Source organism: Chenopodium album, chromosome 1 (genome assembly GCF_948465745.1).
Source record: "Chenopodium album chromosome 1, dcCheAlbu1.1, whole genome shotgun sequence".
Taxonomy (NCBI): domain Eukaryota; kingdom Viridiplantae; phylum Streptophyta; class Magnoliopsida; order Caryophyllales; family Amaranthaceae; genus Chenopodium; species Chenopodium album.
The window spans coordinates 83184644-83206075 of record NC_137834.1 but is presented as its reverse complement, the minus strand read 5'-3'; the positions used below and the strand labels follow the sequence as shown (position 1 = coordinate 83206075).

Sequence of the window (21432 nt, the reverse complement as noted above, 5' to 3'; positions counted from 1 at the left end):
ATATTATCAACCCCAAATCAGATTATCAGATTATTGCAAAGGTAGATCAATCTTCATCATTGATCATTATGAAAGCTCATTCATTTTTTTTTTTTTTTTTTTTGGTGGGTTAGATGTGAGAATGATGGGTTGTTGAGTGATTTACTTGACCCAAATTTGACAAGTCTTGAATAATGAAGCAAGATCTTGAAAATGACATGCTGGGAAATCGAATTCGGAAGAGAGAGATTGGGTGAGTAAGAGTTTTGGAAGAGAGAGTCAATGAGAGAAGTTAACATTATTGAATGCCGGAAACGGAATTTGTTTCCTTGGGTCAACGAGTGGAATCAAACTGGGGGGATTTGTTACACCTAGGTAACGGTTTATGTTACTTTCTAGCCTTACCAAACAAGTAGTAATGGAGTGAATTATTTGAATCCGTTACCATGGCTTAAAAGTTCCATACCAAACATCCCCTAAGTGTTTTTTTTCTTTTTAATTTATTTTTTATTTATCATTTTCAAACTTGAAATACTCCCTGCAATTAATAATAATTGCAATATTTTACACAATTGACTATTAATATTTCAAACGAGTTTAGACTCTGTTTGGTTTTCCATGAAAACATTTTATATCAAACCAAACAAGACCTAAACGAAAAACCGATAAGAATACGGGACATCGGCCTACAAGACCACTAGTCGCACGACTTATCAGTGACCAATGTCACTGTGCTCTTAAACCCTCAAACCCCATCACAATTCACAAGCCTTTAAACCCTGCGCCAAAACTTCAAACTTTACTCACTCTCTCCTCTGAAGAACATCAATGGAGGAAAGTACCAAATCCAGCAATGAATCAATCAAAAATGAAGTTTGGAAAGCAGAACAATCAATCGCTGGAAATTCTGAAGCACTCCAAGCTCTTCGTGAACTCATCGCTTTTCCTCTGCTTTACTCTTCTCATGCTCAACTCCTTGGTCTCAAAGTATTTCTCTTTCTTTCTTTCTCAATTATATTTCAGATTATTTTCTATGTTTTTGCAATTTTTTAATTTTAATTTTTGATTTTTTTTTTTTTAGTGGCGTCGCGGCTTGTTGCTCTATGGTCCTCCGGGCACCGGTAAGGTGAGTTAATCTAACCCCCTTTTCCCTCAATTGATTGAATTCTTTTTCGCGGTTTCACCCGAATTTTGATTTTGGTGTGTGATTGTTATTGTGAAAGTTGTGTGTTTCATTTTCTTGGTAATGAGAGTTTGTAAATTAAGATTGTTATGAAAGAGGGCATTGAAATTATTTGTATGTATTGACGGAATTACGTCGAAAGTCTTGTTTTGAGGGGATTTTTGAATGAATTGTGGGTAGCCGATGTACTCATTGGTGTTGTCACCTAAGCAAATGATAGGGTGATGGGAATCCTTCTATGGGGTTGGCATAGTTCTAATTTTGGATTTGAGGGAAGTGCATGATTCTAGCAGAAATGAAAAAAATGTTGCTTAGGCTCCATTTGTTGTGATGGATAACAGTTTTGGGAAAAATGATTTTCCATAGAAAAAAATTTAAAGGAAAAACATAATTGTAATACTAGTTTTCCTCCCTTAAAAAAAATTAAGAGAGGAAGAGCCGAAGAGGAAAATAAGATAGTAAGGGAGAAGATGGTTGGGAGGAGAGGAAACGGATGTTAGGAGTAGGGTGGAAAATATAGCATTACTTTATGTAAGAAAAATGTTTTCCATTTGTGGAAAAACTATGTTCTACCTTTTGGGAAAATTGTTTTCCACCCTTTATAAACAAACGATAAAAAAATGAAAAAAAAAAAAAAAATCTCTAGAAAATGCTTTCCGTTGAAAAAAGCAGAGCCTTAGTGAAAGATAAATGAAAAAGATTTGAGGTCATTGGGTTTGACCAACTGGTAGGGAAAGGTTATAATGAGATTTTGATGTAGCTGCATCCATAGATGTTCTTGCTTAAGTGACCCTATAGTAGTATATGCTAGTGAGAATTTTTCAAATTAATTTTGAAGCTCTAAACAAGCGATCAACTTCATTGATATATTTGGCCACTGATGTGTTTCGTTTGCATTGCCAGACAAGCTTGGTACGTGCAGTGGTCAAGGAATGTGATGCCAAGCTAATCGTTATTAGGTAGTGAAAGTGTGTTCTCTCATGTATATTTTATTGTTTTTCATAAAAAGGGTTCTAATTTGCTCTTGTTTTTGTTGCAGTCCACATACTGTTCATAGAGCTCATGTTGGAGAAAGTGAGAAAGTCCTTCGTGAGGCTTTCTCAGAAGCGTCATCTCATGCAAAGTCAGGCAAGCCTTCTGTCATTTTTATTGATGAGATTGATGCTCTCTGTCCTCGTCGTGCTTCCAGGTATGTGAAACAAAAGAATACAATTTTTATAAACTTAAACCTAGCTTGTAGCATTCAGCTAGTATTGATACTTATTACAACTATTTTCCCTAAATAAGTACTCTTTTCTAATAGATAAAAATAATAGAGGAATTAAATGAGAGACATGTGAGCCTCTAAGTCCTCTATCTATAAGCTACTTGTTTTCAATGTGAGTAATTATTTTAATTCTGGAAAGCTGGATAACTATATGCAAATGAAAAGCCTACTTTGATTTATGTCACCAAAAAAGTAGTCTTTCTTCTACTATGTTTCTCATCCATTATCGAGAACGTCATGTAGCTGCGCAGTGGGAATATCTGTTTGTATTATGCTCTTCTGTGGATAATTGGAAGGTTTATTGATAGGACATATATAGTGTTATAAAAGAATGCTGATGTGATGTGATTAATAGACTGAGTTTAAAGATACCATTTAGCATAAACTTTAAAGTCATGTCTGTCCTGTGATTGCTCAGAGTGATAGTTTTATTTTGCTGCACACTTTGATTATTATCCAATAAATAACTAAATGCAGAAGAGAGCAAGATACTCGATTGGCCTCCCAACTATTTACGCTTATGGATTCAAATGGACCCACCTCAACTGCACCTCAGTTTGTTGTTGTAGCATCAACTAACAGGTTATCCCTTACTTCGATATCTATACTATCATGCTGTGTATTTAAATCTTCCTATATGCTATTTTTTATTTCCTTGCTCCACCATTTCAGTCTTATTCGGTTATTCCTGGCAAGTAGCTAAAAACTGTCCAAAAAATTGATTGTAAATAATCTCTTTGATCATTCTGGTGTTGGGATCATTGCTTAAGATTATATTGCTGGGTGGAGATTATATACTGAATATTATCGCAATAATTACAGTTTTTGTTTTCAAGGAATACTATGTTCAGAGCATTGGTTGACTAGTTGTCATATTACAAACTGGAGTGCAGTAAAAACAAGTATATTTGTCCAATCTCTTGCACATATCCTGAATTCTCTTCTTCTTAGTTAAACCTCTCTTGGCTTGGGTCAAAGTCGCCATACCGTCATATGGTCTGGCAAATTTTGGGGTATTATCTCCTATCATATATTACCTCAAGTGTTCAACCAATATGGTACATTTGTTTTAACTGTAGTTTGTGTGAACTCTATGAAACATAATATTATGCTCTATGTTGCCACATATTTAGCTCAGTATGGACTATGGATGTTGTTCGTCTATCTTTTAACTGTCTACATATTATTATCCCCTCCATATAGAGCTGGATTGTAGACTTGTAGTTTGCACCTTGTATTTGTTAGGCAACTGTTTTTGGAAACACAAAAGAAGCTGATAAGAACCTTACGATGGATATGTTGGCTTGGATTTTTTTTTTCTTGTGTCTGCATAGATTACATGCTCTATTGATATTGGAAATTGGTATTTACTGATGTGGTTTACAACTTGATACATATTGTTCTTTCATGATGGAGCTGTAGTAAGACGAACACCATCATCACCAGGGTCTTTTATACTGTAGCATTTCAGTTAATTCACATATACTTACTAAAACTAAGTTGCTTATATCTAAAGGATTGATGTATAAATTACATGCTCTATTGATATTGGAAATTGGTATTTACTGATGTGGTTTACTACTTGATACATATTGTTATTTCACGATGGAGCTGTAGTAAGATGAACACCATTATCACCAGGGTCTTTTTTACTTTAGCATTTCAGTTAATTTACATATACTTACTAATACTAAGTTGCTAATATCTAAAGGATTGATGCTATTGATCCAGCACTGAGAAGATCAGGACGATTTGATGCTGAAATTGAGGTGACAACCCCTAATGAGTATGAGCGCCTTCAAATATTGATGGTAAGCTCTAATAAGACCTTCTATCCTTCCTATCTACATTTGCTAGATCAATAGACAGCTGACTATCTATCGCGATCACTTCTTTGGATGCTTTGGCCACAGATGTTGTTTACGTTTTTTTTTTTTTTTTTTTGGCAGTTGTATACCAGGAAGCTTCCACTTGATCCCAGTACTGACTTACAAGCAATAGCTGCGTCATGTAACGGATATGTTGGGGCTGATTTGGAAGCTTTATGTCGTGAGGCAGCCATGTCTGCTGTGCAGAGATCAAAAGCTATCGTGGAAAATGATGATATGTGGTGCATCACAATGGATGATTGGAAGCTTGCAAGATCTATAGTTGGTCCAAGCATAACAAGAGGTGTCACTGTAGAAATCCCTAAGGTGTCTTGGGATGATATCGGGGGACTAAATGAGCTGAAGGTCGGTATACTGGATGAACTTTTACTTTCTGCTTGGCAGGAAAATTTTATTATGTTTAGAGGTGGATTGAATTTAACACAGTATGGGGAAGCAAGGGATGTAGAAGAAGCACAAATTTAGTTTTAGCTAATTTCATTGCAGACATTGGAACAGATTTTGCTGAGGAAATTATATGTGGAATAAATTAACTTAAGCTAAAGACAATCTAATATGTCTTAATATTACTTGTAGCTGTTGCTCTTAATGACCCTCAGCGTACTTGTTTAGGCAATTTGGATCATAATTGAGGATGCTACTCAGGAAAGTACCTTACGAATATGCAAAATCCATTGATCAAACAAACAGCAACTTATGAAGGTGTCTTGCTTAAATCTGGTTTTTATATATTGAATCAACATTTTGTGATAGACTATATCTAAGAGACATGAGAATTGTAAATTTAAGCTATATGCGTCAGAAAGGGTTGTAGAATGGTGGATAGACAAGATAAAGTTTCCCTTAAAACTAAATGTTGGTTTAAGACTTCCAAGTTACTCTGCATGATAATATCTGGATAGTTTATTAGGCCTGATGACTTTTCGGAATTTTTTGGCATCAAAAAAGATTTTCTAGTGCTAGGAAGATCAGTAACTGCTTGCTTGACTTTAATATTGAGACGGATGCTATCAGGATATTATAGGTTAGATTTTGTTGGATTTTCTTGTAGTCTCTTACTCTCTTCTGGTGATGCTGCCTTGCAGAAAAAGCTTCGGCAGGCAGTGGAGTGGCCTATTAAACATGCTGGTGCTTTTTCAAGGATGGGTGTATCTCCTATTCGAGGGATTCTTCTGCATGGACCTCCTGGATGCTCAAAAACCACCCTTGCTAAAGCTGCAGCTCATGCAGCACAAGCTTCTTTTTTCTCCTTGAGGTATGGTTATCTTCAATATGCCAATCTCACATTTGTAAATTGTTATGTGATACCATTTATCAGACAGCTAACCTAGAGCATTTCTCCTTTGTATAATTTCACATTTCTTGAGTACTAATTGCAAAATTCTAAATTGATGTTGAACATTTATACCAAAACAGGTTCTCATTTATATAATTGTTTCACATAGTGGTGCAGAGCTATATTCAATGTATGTTGGTGAAGGTGAGGCTTTGTTGCGGAACACATTTCGGAGAGCACGGCTAGCAGCACCTAGCATTTTATTCTTTGACGAAGCTGATGTCATTGCTGCAAGGAGGTTGTTATACTGTCTCTGGGGTTTGCTTGAAATTTGTGTCTACTTATTGCTTTGTCAGCATCCACTATATATAGTACCTGGAGTATCCACTATATATGACTTTCATTCTCTTGTCAATATAGATGAGGCTATTTAGCATTAAAAGAAAGATTTTCCCTTCTCATTTTATAACTTTTTAAAATATGTTGTATGTGTTGTTCTTTACAAGTTCCAATTATCATCCATCACCTCTTATGAGGTGGTATTGAGAATTTATGAAAGAAAATAGTTGTTTTGGAAGGACAGGCATTACAGTGGACATTGACATGGGGCTTCCCTTACATATTTTCATATACCATTATTTCTGCCTACCATATGGGCCATAGGTTCCATCCTTTCTGTTTTAGGGTCAATTTCCTAAATGAGCTACAAGCCTACAAGTGTAAAACAATGCAGGTCCAAAAATGAGAGGATTTTATGGTTAACTTCAGGGGCTATCTTCTGTCTCTTTTTTATCTAAATGATGCAGCGAGTATGATGATATGGTTACCTAACTAAAAATTGCCATCTGAAGTTCTTACCATGTGATGTATCTATTTTTATTTATTTATTTTGGTGATTGAAAGAAGCTTTTGTAAAATATTTGCCTTGACCTTCCTTATCTTACTGTGTTGCCTAATGCAAACTAGAGAAAGGTTATTATACTGTAACTCTTAAAGAAGTAACAGCTAAGTGTGGACTCATTCTGTTTTGATAGATGACTCTTATTCTCTCCTGACAATAATCGCCTTTTAAACTGTGATTTGGCCCTCAAAAAATCTGTTTGGTACATGTGTTTGTGGCATTATATCAGCTTATTAAAAACTTAAGTGTGGTTTAATATTAACCGTTAGAATTTTTTTTTATGATGATTCATTTCCAGAGGTGGGGGTTCAAGTGGCAATATATCTGTTGGAGAGAGGCTTCTGTCAACATTGCTGACTGAAATGGATGGTTTGGAGCTGGCAAAAGTATGATATGGTCTTGAAATATATCAATATGTGCATTTACTGCTTACAACTCAGCAAAGCTCATTCCAGCATTCATTTCCTTGCAAGCATGTTCACTTGATGTTTTCTTGTATATTGTTCATTTCTTCTGAGCTGTTGACTTGATGAACTTTCCATTTTATCTTGTTCAGGGAATACTTGTATTGGCTGCCACAAATCGACCTCATGCAATTGATCCTGCACTTATGCGTCCAGGGCGATTTGATTTGGTAAATATATTTCGCAGACAGTTCCATAAAAAGCTAAACTCTTGACAGATGATACCACTTGAGTAATTCATTTATAATATAACAAGTCCTGCAAATTTAAAAGGGTTTCTGAATTTTCACTGAGATGAAGAGATCCACGTGGAAAGGGGGAGGGGGCCATGGTTTAGGTTGTGCAATATGTTCCTTTCAAGCTTTTGGTCAGATTTTTTATTTCCATCTCCCCTTCTCAACTGAACCAAGTCTTGGCTATATCCATGAATTTGCGAGGGTTTTACCTGTATGGTAAATCATTACCTGCTTTTATTATATAGTATATATATATCTTTTCTGGGTGTATCAGAGCTGATCTTACGATGGAATACACTAGTCATTACTAGAGAAGTGACTGGAAAATGATATAGTCAAGTGGCATATTACAGGTGTCGGCAAATTGGCTTTGGATAAGCTGTGAAATTGTTGTTGAGTATCTCATGGGAGGGTATAAACTGTGGGGCGTGGCTGGTATGTGCAATTGCAGAATTTGTGAGCTAATATTTTTTCCAGAAGCCGGAAACAAATTGGTAGAATATGTGTATAAAAGTCAGCTTTACATTGCATCAATTCTTTCTTCAGCTTACTCAAAAAAAAAAAAAGTTCGTTCTTCAGCTCATTACTCGATTAGCCAAACTTTCAGATGGCCTAATTGATAGACTGTCAGAAGGCCCTCTGAACAAAGTGAAATGTCCTGTTCAATTTGATATACATTTGCAGTTGTCTCCAAATTGGATAAGTAATTGTAGACAGGACATCTTTCACTTAGCAACTGGAATATAAATTTATTTCTCTACTGTAGAATTTTATGTTCGTTTCTCCTGAACTTTTCTGCTCTGCAGGTACTCTATGTTCCACCTCCAGATTTGGAAGGTCGATATGAGATACTACGTGTGCATACAAGAAATATGAAACTAGGAGCTGATGTCAATCTTCAACAAATAGCAGATGGCACTGATCTATTTACAGGTGCTGAGCTGGAGGGCCTTTGTAGAGAAGCTGGAATTGTAGCTTTGAGGGAGGATATATCTGCAACCATTGTGAGTGATCGACATTTCCAGACAGTGAAGAATTCCCTAAAACCTGCATTAACAAGGAAAGAAATTGATTCATACTCCAGATTCACAAAAAGTTCTGCTTTGCAATTGCACCAAGTTCAGTCCAGCACCGAAAAAACCAGCAAAAGCTCAGGAAAAAGCTATGTTCCTGTGTCTATTAGTACAATTACAATTAGTGTTGTAAGCTTGTTGGTAGTTGCTGCTGCAAAGTATTTTCCCTGGAGTACAGACCAAAGTCTGCCTAAAACAGCAGCTTCTTGAAAACTATAGCATCATACGAAGTATCTTACACCATTACCCTGTTAACTTTGTTCAAGTGAAAATCTGAAGGCTGATAAAATCTTCAAATCTATTTGCAGCCTTTTTTTGTCCTGTTTGCCTTTTAACTCGTAAAAATTTCATAGTAATACATGTGTTTTACTGTTTATAAAAGGATCGAGATCCATTGGAAGATGTTGATTCCATCAGTTACCCAATTTAGCAGTGTTTTATATTGGTCTCTACTCTTCCCTACCTATAGGCTATAGCAACCTTCTTCCCTCTATACTACTCTCTAAGCTTCATTGTTAGATAGTCATCGTCTAATGAACGCACTCTGAAACCTACAGCGCAATTTTGTCAACAACACTCCGTTGTAAACCTGAACTGTGTGCCTTTCATTTTCAAACAAAGGGAAGTCTTGTAATAGCAATAGCAATAGCGACAGTAGTTTCAACAAGCTTCTAATTTTTTTCTTCCACGCCATTTGTGACTTGTGAGGTTTTGTTACAAGTAAAATCTTCGGAATAAATTAAAAATAAAAAATAGTATTATGATAATTATGTTCACATCCCATGATGATGAGAGAAAAAACTTGGTTTGCTTTAATAGCTAATTGTCTAATACACCTAAAACAAGCGACATAAAATTGTCAATTAAGTTAATCATAAGATATACTTTCACGACGTGCTAAAATTTGATGCCTTTTAATTACATTTGGGTTCAATTGACGCCTTAAGTTAGTATAAAGTGAGGCTAAGTTTCTCACATGTGAATAGAAGTACGTTTATTAATATTTTTTATATCTTTCGCTACATTAACGTCATGTCATCTTCTTTGTTCCTTCTTCTTCCTCCTCTTCTCATCCACCTTCATCTTCTTTACTTTTTCTTCATCCTTCCCATGGCAACTCCATTGAAGGATCTCAAGCTTTCCACCACCTTCATATTCTTCATCCTCACTCACCTTTCACCGATACAAACCATTCCCACCATTTCATCGACACCTTCATCTTCTTCGTCTTCACTGAATTGTCCACCATCCATCTGAAATCTCTATTGAAATTTCTCATGTATCCATTAATTTAGTAAAAACTTTTGTTATCGCTGAAATTACAAATTGACCTCACTTACCTACTTAAAATGACAACAATACCCCTTTGAGATACTTACCCATTATAACGGACAATAATTGTAATTTATTATTTTTTATACTTAGTATAATTTTGTTTTTAACACAATATGTAGATGTCAACTAGCTTAATTGGTTAAAATTTTACAAGCGATACCCAAGAACATAGATTAAATTTCTTTCACATCACTGCCCTTGTCACGTTTGTGCCTCTCTTTACACTATAAAATTAGTTGTGTGTTTATCAAGTCTTTGTTATGCTTATCCTATGTGGTTTTCAATTTCCCTAATTTAAAACACAAGTGAGGAATGAAGGGATGATTAGTACCTCCATCTCCCCTAGATGTGACCTGGGTTCAGCTCCTCATCTCCCTTCCTATCATAAGAGGAGAATCCCCGTTATATTAGATTTGTTCTTTTCAGCTTAAGTTCATTTCAGTTCGCCTCAATAAATCAGAGTTCAAATCTCATCAATATTTAATTGTCTTTGGCACTCTGTAAATACTCATTTATTAGTCTGCTGTTTAAAATTTTCAATCCTTAATTTTTTTTCTCTACAAAATTGAAAGAGGCGCTATTGCTACTGCTACTGCTACTGCGCCGCTCCCGCCTGTAAAACACCGTAACACTCGCTGATCAACGCCCGTTTCAGGCGGTAGTTGCGGCGGTGGTGGTCGAAGATGCCGTCAATGGCTAATTCACACTACAAACAAACTAATGGCACTATTTCTAACAATGATTCCAGGTTCTTCTTATTCCTCCCTTTTTTTCACTCTTTTTCTAATTTTGATTTCTTTGAGTTCTAATTCAATTTTATGCAGGAGGCAAAAGATTTTGGAGCAGAGAAAATCTCTTCCTATTGCTGCTGGTACCCTTTTAATTTTAATTTGTTTTGATTTTTTTTTTTTTTTTTAATTTGTTGAGTAAAGATTGAAAATTTACTAAGAAATTGATTAATTTGTGGTTGTAGTTGAGAAAAGGCTAGTGGAGGAAGTTCGTAATAATCATACTTTGATTATTGTTGGTGAAACTGGAAGCGGCAAAACTACCCGTATGTTTTTTTGTTTACCCTTTATTCCTGTCTTTGATGTCGAAAAAATAGTTTCGATTGTACATTCGGGTGTGAAATTACAGTCGTTAAAAGCTCACATGCTCCACACACGATGTGAGAGGTTGTAATGTTACACGCGGTGTAATATGGAAACAGTGACTTAAATAAAGAAACAAGGAATTAGAATGTATGTTAGGTTTTCATGGATTAGGCCATTGTAAAGAGAATTAGAGAAATTTGTGAAAAATTACTTACTTTTGACTGAAATAGTTGTATAATATATATTGCAGTATTGAAAGTTATAATTGTGTTTGGAGAATGGAGTGTAAAGAGTTATACTTTGTGATTGTTTGTAGATGAATTTGTGTTGTTATTGTAGAATTGCCACAATATTTGTTCAAAGCTGGGTTCTGCCGTGATGGAAAGTTGGTTGGGGTTACTCAACCTAGGCGTGTTGCTGCTGTTACTGTGGCGAAAAGAGTGGCTGAGGAGTCTGGTGTGCAATTAGGACAAAGAGTTGGATATTCAGTTAGATTTGATGACATGACTTGTGGATCAACGAGGATCAAGTACATGACGGATGGGTTATTATTAAGGTAATTTTAATTTTCTATCTAATTAACTTACTGGTTTGTCATTTGTGTGTGCTATTTAGATCCTATTCTCTTTGACTTATCTTGACTTAATTTAGACTGAATAACTTGAGTAAGGTAATTATAGACAAAATAAGTCAATTTGAACGTAGCCTTAATGTGTCGATTATTGAGAATGACTTTAGGGAGCATTTGGTTCATGAAAGGGAAAGGGAAAGATTGTGAGAAAGAGATACAAGGAGAATAGAAAGGAACTCCCTGTAGATAACCTTTCCTTATCAGAATATCAAGAGCAAGCTATGCCTTACTTTTACCAATTGCCCCCATTGAGGCTCATGCCTTGGCTATAAAGTTGCCTCTAGATTACATTTCAATTTCATGCAACTTCACAAAGAAGTGATTAGCACATGTAGGAGATGCCTAATATAGTCTGTTGTAATCCAACATTGTATAAATTTGCTACTAGTGACTCTCAGAGTAGTCTCAATCATGTTCAAATTGGAGGAGCCTTCATAGTGAATGTATATGATGTAAAAAGCTACTTTCTAGTCTCAGGGTTAAGGTTGCAGATGTTGAATGTTGATCTCTCTTATCCTTAAGGTTGTCTCCCTAGAAGAATTGGATAATACTCACTCCACTTTAATTTCTCTCTTAAGGATTATAGGATATGCACACATATTATGAAGTTATTCATTATTGTTTCAAAAAAAAAAGTTATTCATTATTGCTTTAATATTTAAAACTAATTAGTTACAATACAATAAGGACTAATAATATGGAATGAGAAAGTTGAGTAAACTGATGATATAATTGGAGGGAATAGTTTGATATGATATGGGTATAGTTGCACATGTATTCAAGTAATAAAGCTAAGTTTTTTTTTTTTTTTTTTTAAGGAGGAAAAAAAAAAATATTGAAAATCAGGGGCTGAATATGGGTTCAATACTTCAATGTCTATATTTAACAAGTCAGACTGAGATTTGAATATCTATAAGGTGCAAGTCCTATTGATGGCAACACCTCTGCTAAAAAGTTTAAAAAATCTCCTACTGATCAAAGATTAAAGAAAAAGAAATAGATGGTCAAGTAGATTATAAGTAAATTTCTTTGTGCAGTCTAGCATTGAAATGTCATGTAATCACATTTTTGAGATAGCTTCGAATGGTCCATCTGCTTATAGATTATGCAAAATTGTTGCCCAGATATGTCTTCCTATTAAATGATGTGATCCTTGCTTACGTTCAGGGAAGCATTATTGGATCCTCGTCTATCTAGGTATTCAGTCATTGTTGTTGATGAAGCTCATGAGAGAACAGTTCACACTGATGTGTTACTGGGCTTGCTAAAAAATGTTCAGAAAGCTAGATCTCAATCTGCAAATGAGTCGGTTGGTAGAGCAAACTCAAATAATGACACTAATTTGGAAAAAGCCAATGGGGTTCAAATGGCTAGCCCACTCAAGCAAGGCCAAGTTGCAAAACTTCCTCCTCTAAGGCTGATAATTATGTCTGCCAGTTTAGACGCACGTATATTCTCTGAGTACTTTGGTGGCGCAAAGGCTGTTCATGTTCAGGGAAGACAGTTCCCTGTTGATGTATTTTATACACTACATGCTGAGACAGATTATGTTGAGGCCGCAATGGTGACAATATTTCAGGTAGCGTATATACTGATAATTTGTTTGCCTGTTTTTTCTCTCACTATTTTATAAGTGTGCCTCAATTCAATGAGACGCACTGAGGCGTGCCTAAGGCGCAGGGAAATCCTTTTCGCCATGGTGCGCCTTGAGCCTTTTTATACATTTGGGCCAACTTTGAGCTTGCCACATTCTACTTATTTCTGCACATTGATTTTAACCCCATATGTTCTGTTTGTTGCTATGTATTTCATTGGATCATGTCTTTTATATATTTAGATTCATTTAGAGGAGGCTCCTGGTGATATACTTGTATTTTTGACTGGTCAAGAAGAGATTGAATCCGTAGAAGGACTTGTGAGGGACAAATTGCCACAATTACCTGAAGGCAATCGAAATATGGTAACTGTTCCTATATATGCGTCTCTTCCCTCAGAACAGCAAATGAAAGCTTTTATGCCTGCGCCAGACGGATTTCGAAAGGTACATTAAGCTGACTCTTAGAATTCCCTCTACAATTTTATTCATAGAGGATAGAACCATTTATAACTTTAATGTAAAAAATTTAAAAGAACTTGTGCTGGATTTAATTAAAGCATGTCTATTGAAGTGTGTGTTAGTAAACTGATAAAGCTTTTCCAAGCTCTTATAGTTACAGCGCGGTTTTAATCTTGTGCTGCACAGTTTTAGTTGTAGGCTGTGTTACTTTGCTCTGTTATAACTGTCAGATACAGCCATTTACGATTGGTTTGAGTAATATATGTGGCCCGAAATGAAGTGTCTAGGTGCTTTACCCATGTCTGAGTGTCTTGTATTGGCACAGGTATGGAAATAAAAGAAGAATTTGTTGTAACTTGTAACGCATTCAACTTAATTTAATTTAATTGTGAGGCAGCATTCTGCTGTTTAAGGCTTAGGTGATGAAGTATTCCTGGAAAAAATATAACAAGACACTTTGCTGCTGACTTGTGTAGTTACGTTTCTTAAGGAATACACTTTGCTGTGATTCTCATGGATCTGCTGCAGAATATATCACAATTCTCCGAAGTTTTGGACTTAAAAGCCACTATGATTCAGTCCAACATCAGTTTCTGTTACTGTTAAAATCACTATTATTGCATTTATTGCTGTAGGATGATCTGGTCAGGCTGCAAAGTTAGCCCAGAAATTTACTCCATAGAGGTGTAGACTCTAGCTTCAATACTTTATAAATAATGAATAATGAAGTGGTCATGTTTGTATCTTTAATTATGCATAGTTTGTGCTGATTGTGCAACTCCTGTTTATACCAACATGACACCTTGTGTTCAAAATCCTAATTTACCTTTTCTTATCTAGGTAATTCTAGCAACAAACATTGCTGAGACGTCAGTCACAATACCGGGAATTAAGTATGTTGTAGACCCTGGAGTGGTCAAAGCCCGGAACTATAATCCACGTACAGGGATAGAATCATTAAGCATTATTCCTACTTCAAAAGCACAAGCTCTTCAAAGGAGGTAAGGCCACCAAGATGAATGTTGCCTTGGTCAAGCAGTTACTGTGATTTTGACATTGAAATTGTGTTTTTAGTTCCATCATCAGAGATGATTGCTTCTCAGAACCCTAGTGTTGTTACTGTCTTATTTATTGCAATAAGATTAATTGAAATTATCATCATTTAATGTCATTCTGGCTTCTGAATAAATTCCACCTGCTAATATCCTCCCTCCCCTAAGTAAAGTTCTCATTTCTCACAAAATGTTTGTCTCCGAATAAAGCTCCCCCAATTCTCCTTCTGAGTTGGGTCCACAATCTTTCTAAATACTTGTGCCCGGAATCTATTATTCCAAGCATCATATTCTAGTATGCATATAGTGTTGTTGGGCACTTGGATACATGCTGGATAGCAGTGCTGCATGGCAGTGGACTTTGTCAGGCCTTTTGTGTCTGGAGGTTGGTCAGATGTGGGCCACAAGCACAGCCTACACCATGTTGGGCTGTGCATTGTCCAAATCAGTTTACCTGTTCTTGCTAAGTTTGGGGCTTTGGGTTATGTCATGCCTCCTACAGTCCTACCCGAAACCCTAGCCTATTCACAGCCTACACTGGTGGGCCTCATATCAGGGTATCCCCAAATGCCCACACCTTACCAAGACCAAACCATGCCATCACAGCTAAGCCTGATAAGGACCAACCTATGTTAGTTTCCTTTTCTATTAAAAAAATTGATTTCTTTCATTACTAAGCAGCTAAGCTCTTAGTTTCCGTTGGCTGTAATGCGTTTATTGGTGACTAAATGTCAGTATCTACTATCTAGCCAACTGGCCTTTGTTCGGGGTGGGGTTCTTTTTCTTTTATCTTGTGAAAGCTCCTTCTTCTTCTTAGGAAGATAGAGTATTTAAAGCTAGGTCATGTCGGTAACGGAATTTTTTGAACAGTTATCTGAAGTTCTGAACTGGTAATTTTACTTTCCCAGTGGACGTGCAGGGCGGGAAGGACCGGGTAAATGTTTCCGCCTGTATACAGAGAGAGAATTTGAGAAACTTGCTGACTCCACGGTGCCAGAAATCAAGCGATGCAACCTCTCAAATGTCATTTTACAGCTCAAAGCTCTAGGCATTGACGATATTATTGGCTTTGACTTCATGGAAAAACCTTCACGGTAAGGACCGATATATATATGTGTGTATTATGCTACCTTTTTTTTGTTCTACTCACTTTCTGTTTAGGTCTCTTTTTCTTTCCTTTCTTTTTTATTTAATTAATATTCTACTTGCTTCTACTTTGTCCTATTTTGGCTCACCCCCTTTACTATCCTATAATTCTTACGGTCTTACCCCTCAATATTTACTCCTATCTACTCCCTCCGTCCCATAATTACAGGCAAATAACTCTAAAAAGTACGGTTTTTAAGGAGGATGGAAAAATAGAGGAATATTGTATGAAATAGCTAAAAAGTGAAGAATGTTGATAAAAAGTAGAGAATATTGTATGGAAAAGTTAAAAAGTAAGTAATGATTTTTTAGGTATGTGTGTATTTTGTATGAAAAAGTGAAAAAGTAGGTAATGATTTTTTAGGTATGTGTGTAATTTGTATGGAAAAGGTAAAAAGTAAGTAATGATTGGGTGTTATTTTTAGTAATAGGAGGAACATTTTGGGACACCCAAAATAGTATATTTGCCTGTGATTATGGGACGGAGGGAGTACATTGTTTCTCTTACTTTTTCATACGACCAGCCACCTTTCAACTCTCTCTTACTTTTATGCTATGGTATCAGTTAAAAGGGTTACTTTTATGAGTATCCTTGTTCTTGTGAGTATTTTGCCAATATGTACTTCACAATTATTTTCTAATGGTTCTTATGTTTCTGTTATTGATTAACTGAATAAATGTTATTAGTTTCTTATGGAAATTGATTTGGTTGTGCATGGTTTGTAAAAAGTGTCACTTGGCTTTCTTGGTATTGCTTTCTATTCTTCTATAACAGAACAAAAGTGAACTCTTCGAGTTTATACTCATTGGTTATCTTAGCTGGATTGTTTAATTTGATATGTTTACATACATGAGGATCTTCAACTCCTTAATTTTTTTAAGCCAAAGGGCTAACTTGCCGCCCCATTAGACTTCCTGCAGTAATTTGTAATCAACAGTTCAACACTAACTTTGGCTGGTCCTTGTAAACATATCTTATACAAAATATACTGTTAACAAAATAGTTTGGTATAAATCTTACAATGCTTTATTTTTTTCTACATTATGGTTCTTTATTTATGTTAAGATTTTAGCAATCAGAATCTCTAAACTCTCCCCCCCTCCCCCCCCCCCCCTCCCTCTTTTTCTCTCTGGGGAAAGTCAAAATGGAATGTATGACTTGTGTTCTTTGAGGAATCATGGAGCCTTATGATTTTGGATGGTCCTTGTACATCTGGGCAGGATGGCAATTGTGAAGTCTCTGGAAGAATTATTCTTGCTTGGGGCTCTAACAGAGGAGTATAAGCTTTCAGATCCTATTGGGAACCAGATGGCTAAACTTCCATTGGATCCAATTTATTCTAAGGCTCTCATTTTGTCTAGCCAATTCAACTGCTTGGAAGAAATGTTGATAGCTGTCTCAATGCTCTCTGTTGAATCAATTTTTTTTACACCACGTGAAAAGCAAGAAGAGGTATGGATGTTAAATCAGTTTGGAACATTATTGTATATATTGTATTTTAATACAGAGTATAATAATTCAAGTGTGGCATAGTGAATGGCTCTACTGTGGTGGTTGTAGAGGCTTTATGCTGATATACTGAATTGCTGGCTTGTCCATTATTCCTTGGCAGTTATTGTAACGTATAGCTCAGATAATTATTATTGTTAGGAGTCTGGCCATCAACTACTGGAGCTTGTAACTTATTATTATCGTTAGGAGCCTGGCCATGAACTAATGAAGCTTAGCTCTAAGTTCAGTCAAGGCTTAGCTCGGATCTTTATTAGCAAAGCCCAATCTATCCTTGGCTCGGCTCTAAAGCTCGTGAATGGGCTCGGGTGTTTTTTTTTCCTTGAATCTTTAAGTCCCGCATTGGTTTAGTAAAGTGAAACGATAGCTTATGTACTTCATAAAGAAAGAATATAGATATCATTGAATCGAGCCTGCTCTGACTCATTCTCGGTTCAGCTCATCATCACCCCTAGTTATGGTACTAAATCTTAGAAATCGTTGACTGACCGACAGCGCTATAATGGACATCAAATTTTAATTTTTATTTTTTAAAAAAAAAAAGGTATTCGCAGTGTGGCTTATTTCTGAGGTGGGGTGTGGAGTGCATTATCTCTTTAGCTCTTTAAAAGGTTGTATCTGAAACAAAGCATGCATGAAACTTAACAAAAATAATTTCCAAATTTGTAGTTTCTTAAAAATGCTGCTTAGTAATGGAGTTTTAAAGTCAACACAAGTTCTACACATATTCATGTTATTTTATTGGTATTAAATGTTTCCTTTTGACGCATCTCTTTACATATATAAATTTATATCAACTTTTATATCCTGATGATCTCATGGCCAGGCTAGGACTGCTATCAAACGTTTTTCAAGTCCTGAAGGAGACCACATAACCTTGATTAATGTGTATAAATCATGTGATGAGTTCTTGGAGAGTGGCAATGCTAACAGCAGCAAGGAGAAAACTTTCAAGAATATGAAGAAATGGTGCAAAGAGAACTTTGTAAATGGTCGCTCGCTTAGACATGCTCGTGATGTACACAGGTATGGCTCTTCTCTCAAAACATGTTGTGAGAGGACAGATGCATTATCTGGGTCCAATAATCTGAAAATAATCTGCTTGAGGTATTATTAGATCAGTTTATTGATGTTACTTTTCCAAACTGCCTCTCTCTGTATTTGGTCAACTGTAGAAGCTCATGAGATCATGCTGTGAATTCGATAACGTGCATAAACCATTTGCTATATAGTATATACTCTTTTGCAATAAGGAGAATGCTCATCTTTACTTTTACCAATTTAATTGTGTCTATTGTCTCCAAGTAACTAATTGGTGGTCTCAATGCCTGATATATATGGACATCATTTCACAACCTTGTGCTCTCAATTTCATGGTTCGGCTTCTTACACTGTGTTATTGAATGCAGCCAAATTCGAGACCATGTCAAGCAAATGGGTCTTCGTATTGCTTCATGTGGAGAGGATATGCTTCTGTTTCGCAGATGCCTTGCAGCTTCCTTTTTTCTTAATGCTGCTTTGAAACAGCCTGATGGTACATATAGGTATATCTCTCGACAAGTATTTTGCCCTATCGCTTTGTCTTACTCTCTTGGAAAATTGGAAGTATATTTTACTCCCTTATTCCCCTAATATAGTGCTCATTTTCTCATTTTTCACGAGAATTAAGAAAAGTGGAGTATAAAATTATAATCTATAAAAATTAACCGATAATAGTGCAACAGTTGTAGTTACTTAACTCTTTAATCTGTTTCCAAGGAATCTAATGAAAGCTTGTTGAGATTGATGTACCCCGGTAATTTCTTATGCGCCAGAATCAGAAAAAGTGGAGTATAAAATTATACGGAGTAATTTATAAAACTAACTGATAATAGTGCAACAGTTTTATTTAGTTAAATCTTTAATTTGTTTCCTAGGAATATAATTAAAGCTTGTTGAGATTGATGTTACTCGGTAATGCACGTTGAACAATTAACCATGCATAATATTGAGATTAATCAATCAATCAAAGCCTTAATCCCATAAGTGGAGTCAGCTACATGAACCAAAGTTGATTATTCTGTGTAGTCATCAACAAAAATCTCCTCCTCCATCCCTTAAGATCCAATGCTTCATCCTCATGCAAATCCATATACTTCATATGCTTCCTAACATTAGTTTAATAAAGAAAAAAAAAATCAATATATTAATAATTTGTACTTTCAAAGTAAAATGAAGACATTGTTAGGATGACATTAGTTTATGAGGGCAATTTGGTAATAAAAAAAGATTAAATTGAGGACATTGTTAGGATTTTAGAATAACACCCAAAAAGGCACTAATTATGGGACCAGGAGGGTAGCTTTTAAAAAAAAAAAAAAGTTTTATAGATTGTCTTTTAAATGGTGGACTTTGTCTTCCATCATCTCGCTTTACTTATTTATACCATATAGCAATCCTGAGCATTGATAGCTTACTTCTTATATCATTTTGGGTATAGGGCTTTGGCAAGCAGTCAGATGGTGCAAATCCACCCAACTTCTGTGTTGTTTCGGGCAAAACCAGACTGCATAATATTCAATGAATTGGTCAGGACGAATCAGAACTATATCCGCGATGTTACGAGAATTGACCCCATGTGGTTAACAGAGCTGGCTCCTCATTTCTATGCCAGACAAGATTAACATTTGTACCAAATTACGAAAAGGTCAGAACTATGAATATTATCGCACATTGAATACCTTTTTACCCTGCTGTTGTGTTATTGATTCTTTGAGCTTTGCCTGATCTGAAATATGTTAATTTAAATTCTGGGTCTTGAGCTTCACGGTAATGGACTTACCTTTCTGGGCTTTCTCCCTATACTCATCCAAAGCTTGATGTACAACTGTCCTCTATGCTGATTAACAACTCAGTCTGATTATTGCAATTACAGGCCCATCAGCCAGGGGCCTGTTACTTCTTATGATCAGCGCAGATGTTTTATGATTGTTTATTGAATTGCTTTCAGCTTTCTATAGACGATCTATGATGGTTGGCTTTAGTATATCCATAGTATAAAGCTAAACTTTGCAAATATAGGTATCTATTAATGATTATTATAACATTGTATCCACCTTTCCGATGTTTTCACTAGCAATAACTCAGTTCTGAAAGTGTGGCTATTCTAAAATCTTAGAAATTAATCTCTCTTATACTAGCTATCCCCATGCCAAAAGTTTTGGGACTAGGGAGAGAGAGATTTATTCATTGCTGGCGCTTCTAAATCAGTTAGTCTGCATTGATAATCTTCATCATAGTGTATACTCAAGCTATTACTTTTATTACTCACGTACATTTGTTTCTCATTCCCCTCACAGAGAAGCAGTGGATTATGCTGCATCAGACAACTAGAGTGGCAACAGGTGTCTTCTGCCCAAGAATTTGCCAGCTTTTGCACTTGTCGGACACTGCATGACCCATTCACTTATAGCTCGTGGAAATCAAATTTGTTCAAGTGTTAATGCCTCAATGGGAGTGTGAGGTCGCACATTTCTCAAGCTATTTTCTGTTGCAAGGGGCTGAGGGCATATGGTATGTTCAATGGTGCAGTTACATGGAAAAGCAGATCAAAAGGACAGTATATTGACAGTGATTGATTTATTCACTTGGATCACTCTACGAAAGACTTCAAAATTCAAACTGCAGGAAGGATTGTAGGTTCCCTTGACGAGACCATCAACGAATCGCTAACTTAGTAAGATTATCCTTGTATTGTAACTATGATGCAGTAACAATATGCAATATGGTCTAAATACATACAATTATAAGAGCATTGTCTTTTTCCTCAGTTTTTTTGGCGGTGTGCTAGTTGAAAGGTGCATGATTAAAGGGCAATGGGCATCTGAATATTTAAGCATTACTATAAGTTAAAATGCATGCAATGCAAATGCTAATGCAAATTGTGAGTTGAATGGATTGTCACCATCTGGTCGTTGAGTTGAAAGGAATTGTTGCCGACACATCCAAGGTTACTTGACATGACAGTATGTTGGCCACTATTATGTGGCTTCATACTTTAGATAAACTCAATTTTGAATTTTTAAATTTTAAATTTGTAATATTTAAAACAAAATATCATGGTTGAAGAACTTTATGTTGGTTTTGTTGGAATGGGACTATGGGAGTATATCTCTTTTTGAATAATAGTCACTTTAAACCTAAAAAAGAATCAAACCGTCTCATTTTAAAATTTGTTATATACACCTGGGGTCATTTGCTCATTTAATCAATAAATGAACAAATAATATTATTTACTTATTTGTTGATTGAATGAACAAATTACTCCGAGTGTACGGTACACCCGGGTGTACATATAAGCT

General features: G+C 35.8%; 2 protein-coding genes across 3 annotated transcripts; both read left to right on the top strand.

Moving 5' to 3' along the window:
* Positions 1 to 711: 711 nt before the first annotated feature.
* LOC145558940 (cell division control protein 48 homolog B-like) lies at positions 712 to 8575 on the top strand. The gene is made up of 12 exons (XM_081620321.1): positions 712 to 966; positions 1061 to 1105; positions 2066 to 2121; positions 2202 to 2351; positions 2907 to 3011; positions 4141 to 4240; positions 4379 to 4663; positions 5404 to 5573; positions 5764 to 5892; positions 6794 to 6881; positions 7052 to 7129; positions 8002 to 8575. The coding sequence occupies exons 1-12, from the start codon at positions 808 to 810 to the stop codon at positions 8476 to 8478; spliced, it is 1842 nt and encodes a 613-aa protein (XP_081476447.1). The 5' UTR covers positions 712 to 807; the 3' UTR covers positions 8479 to 8575.
* A 1259-nt stretch (positions 8576 to 9834) lies between these two features.
* Positions 9835 to 20900, top strand: LOC145558914 (pre-mRNA-splicing factor ATP-dependent RNA helicase DEAH10-like). 2 transcript variants are annotated; one of them, XM_081620295.1, is made up of 13 exons: positions 9837 to 10351; positions 10428 to 10474; positions 10577 to 10657; positions 11037 to 11253; positions 12496 to 12907; positions 13166 to 13369; positions 14225 to 14385; positions 15345 to 15530; positions 16804 to 17035; positions 17919 to 18118; positions 18502 to 18636; positions 19572 to 19778; positions 20431 to 20900. In XM_081620295.1, exons 1-12 carry the CDS (start codon positions 10287 to 10289, stop codon positions 19753 to 19755), a joined length of 2124 nt encoding a protein of 707 aa, XP_081476421.1. In that variant the 5' UTR covers positions 9837 to 10286; the 3' UTR covers positions 19756 to 19778; positions 20431 to 20900. The 2 variants fall into 2 exon arrangements, with proteins under 2 accessions (XP_081476414.1, XP_081476421.1); XM_081620288.1 differs by having other exon boundaries at positions 9835 to 10474.
* Positions 20901 to 21432: the final 532 nt, after the last annotated feature.

Excerpts from the sequence above, each read along its gene's own strand:
- LOC145558940 (XM_081620321.1), top strand. The coding sequence starts at position 808 with ATGGAGGAAAGTACCAAATCCAGCAATGAATCAATCAAAAATGAAGTT. Across the intron at positions 4,241-4,378 it reads AGCGCCTTCAAATATTGATG|TTGTATACCAGGAAGCTTCC; the intron begins GTAAGCTCTAAT and ends TTTTTTTGGCAG. Across the intron at positions 5,574-5,763 it reads GCTTCTTTTTTCTCCTTGAG|TGGTGCAGAGCTATATTCAA; the intron begins GTATGGTTATCT and ends TGTTTCACATAG.
- LOC145558914 (XM_081620288.1), top strand. The coding sequence starts at position 10,324 with ATGGCACTATTTCTAACAATGATTCCAGGTTCTTCTTATTCCTCCCTT. Across the intron at positions 13,370-14,224 it reads CGCCAGACGGATTTCGAAAG|GTAATTCTAGCAACAAACAT; the intron begins GTACATTAAGCT and ends TTTCTTATCTAG. Across the intron at positions 14,386-15,344 it reads GCACAAGCTCTTCAAAGGAG|TGGACGTGCAGGGCGGGAAG; the intron begins GTAAGGCCACCA and ends TTACTTTCCCAG.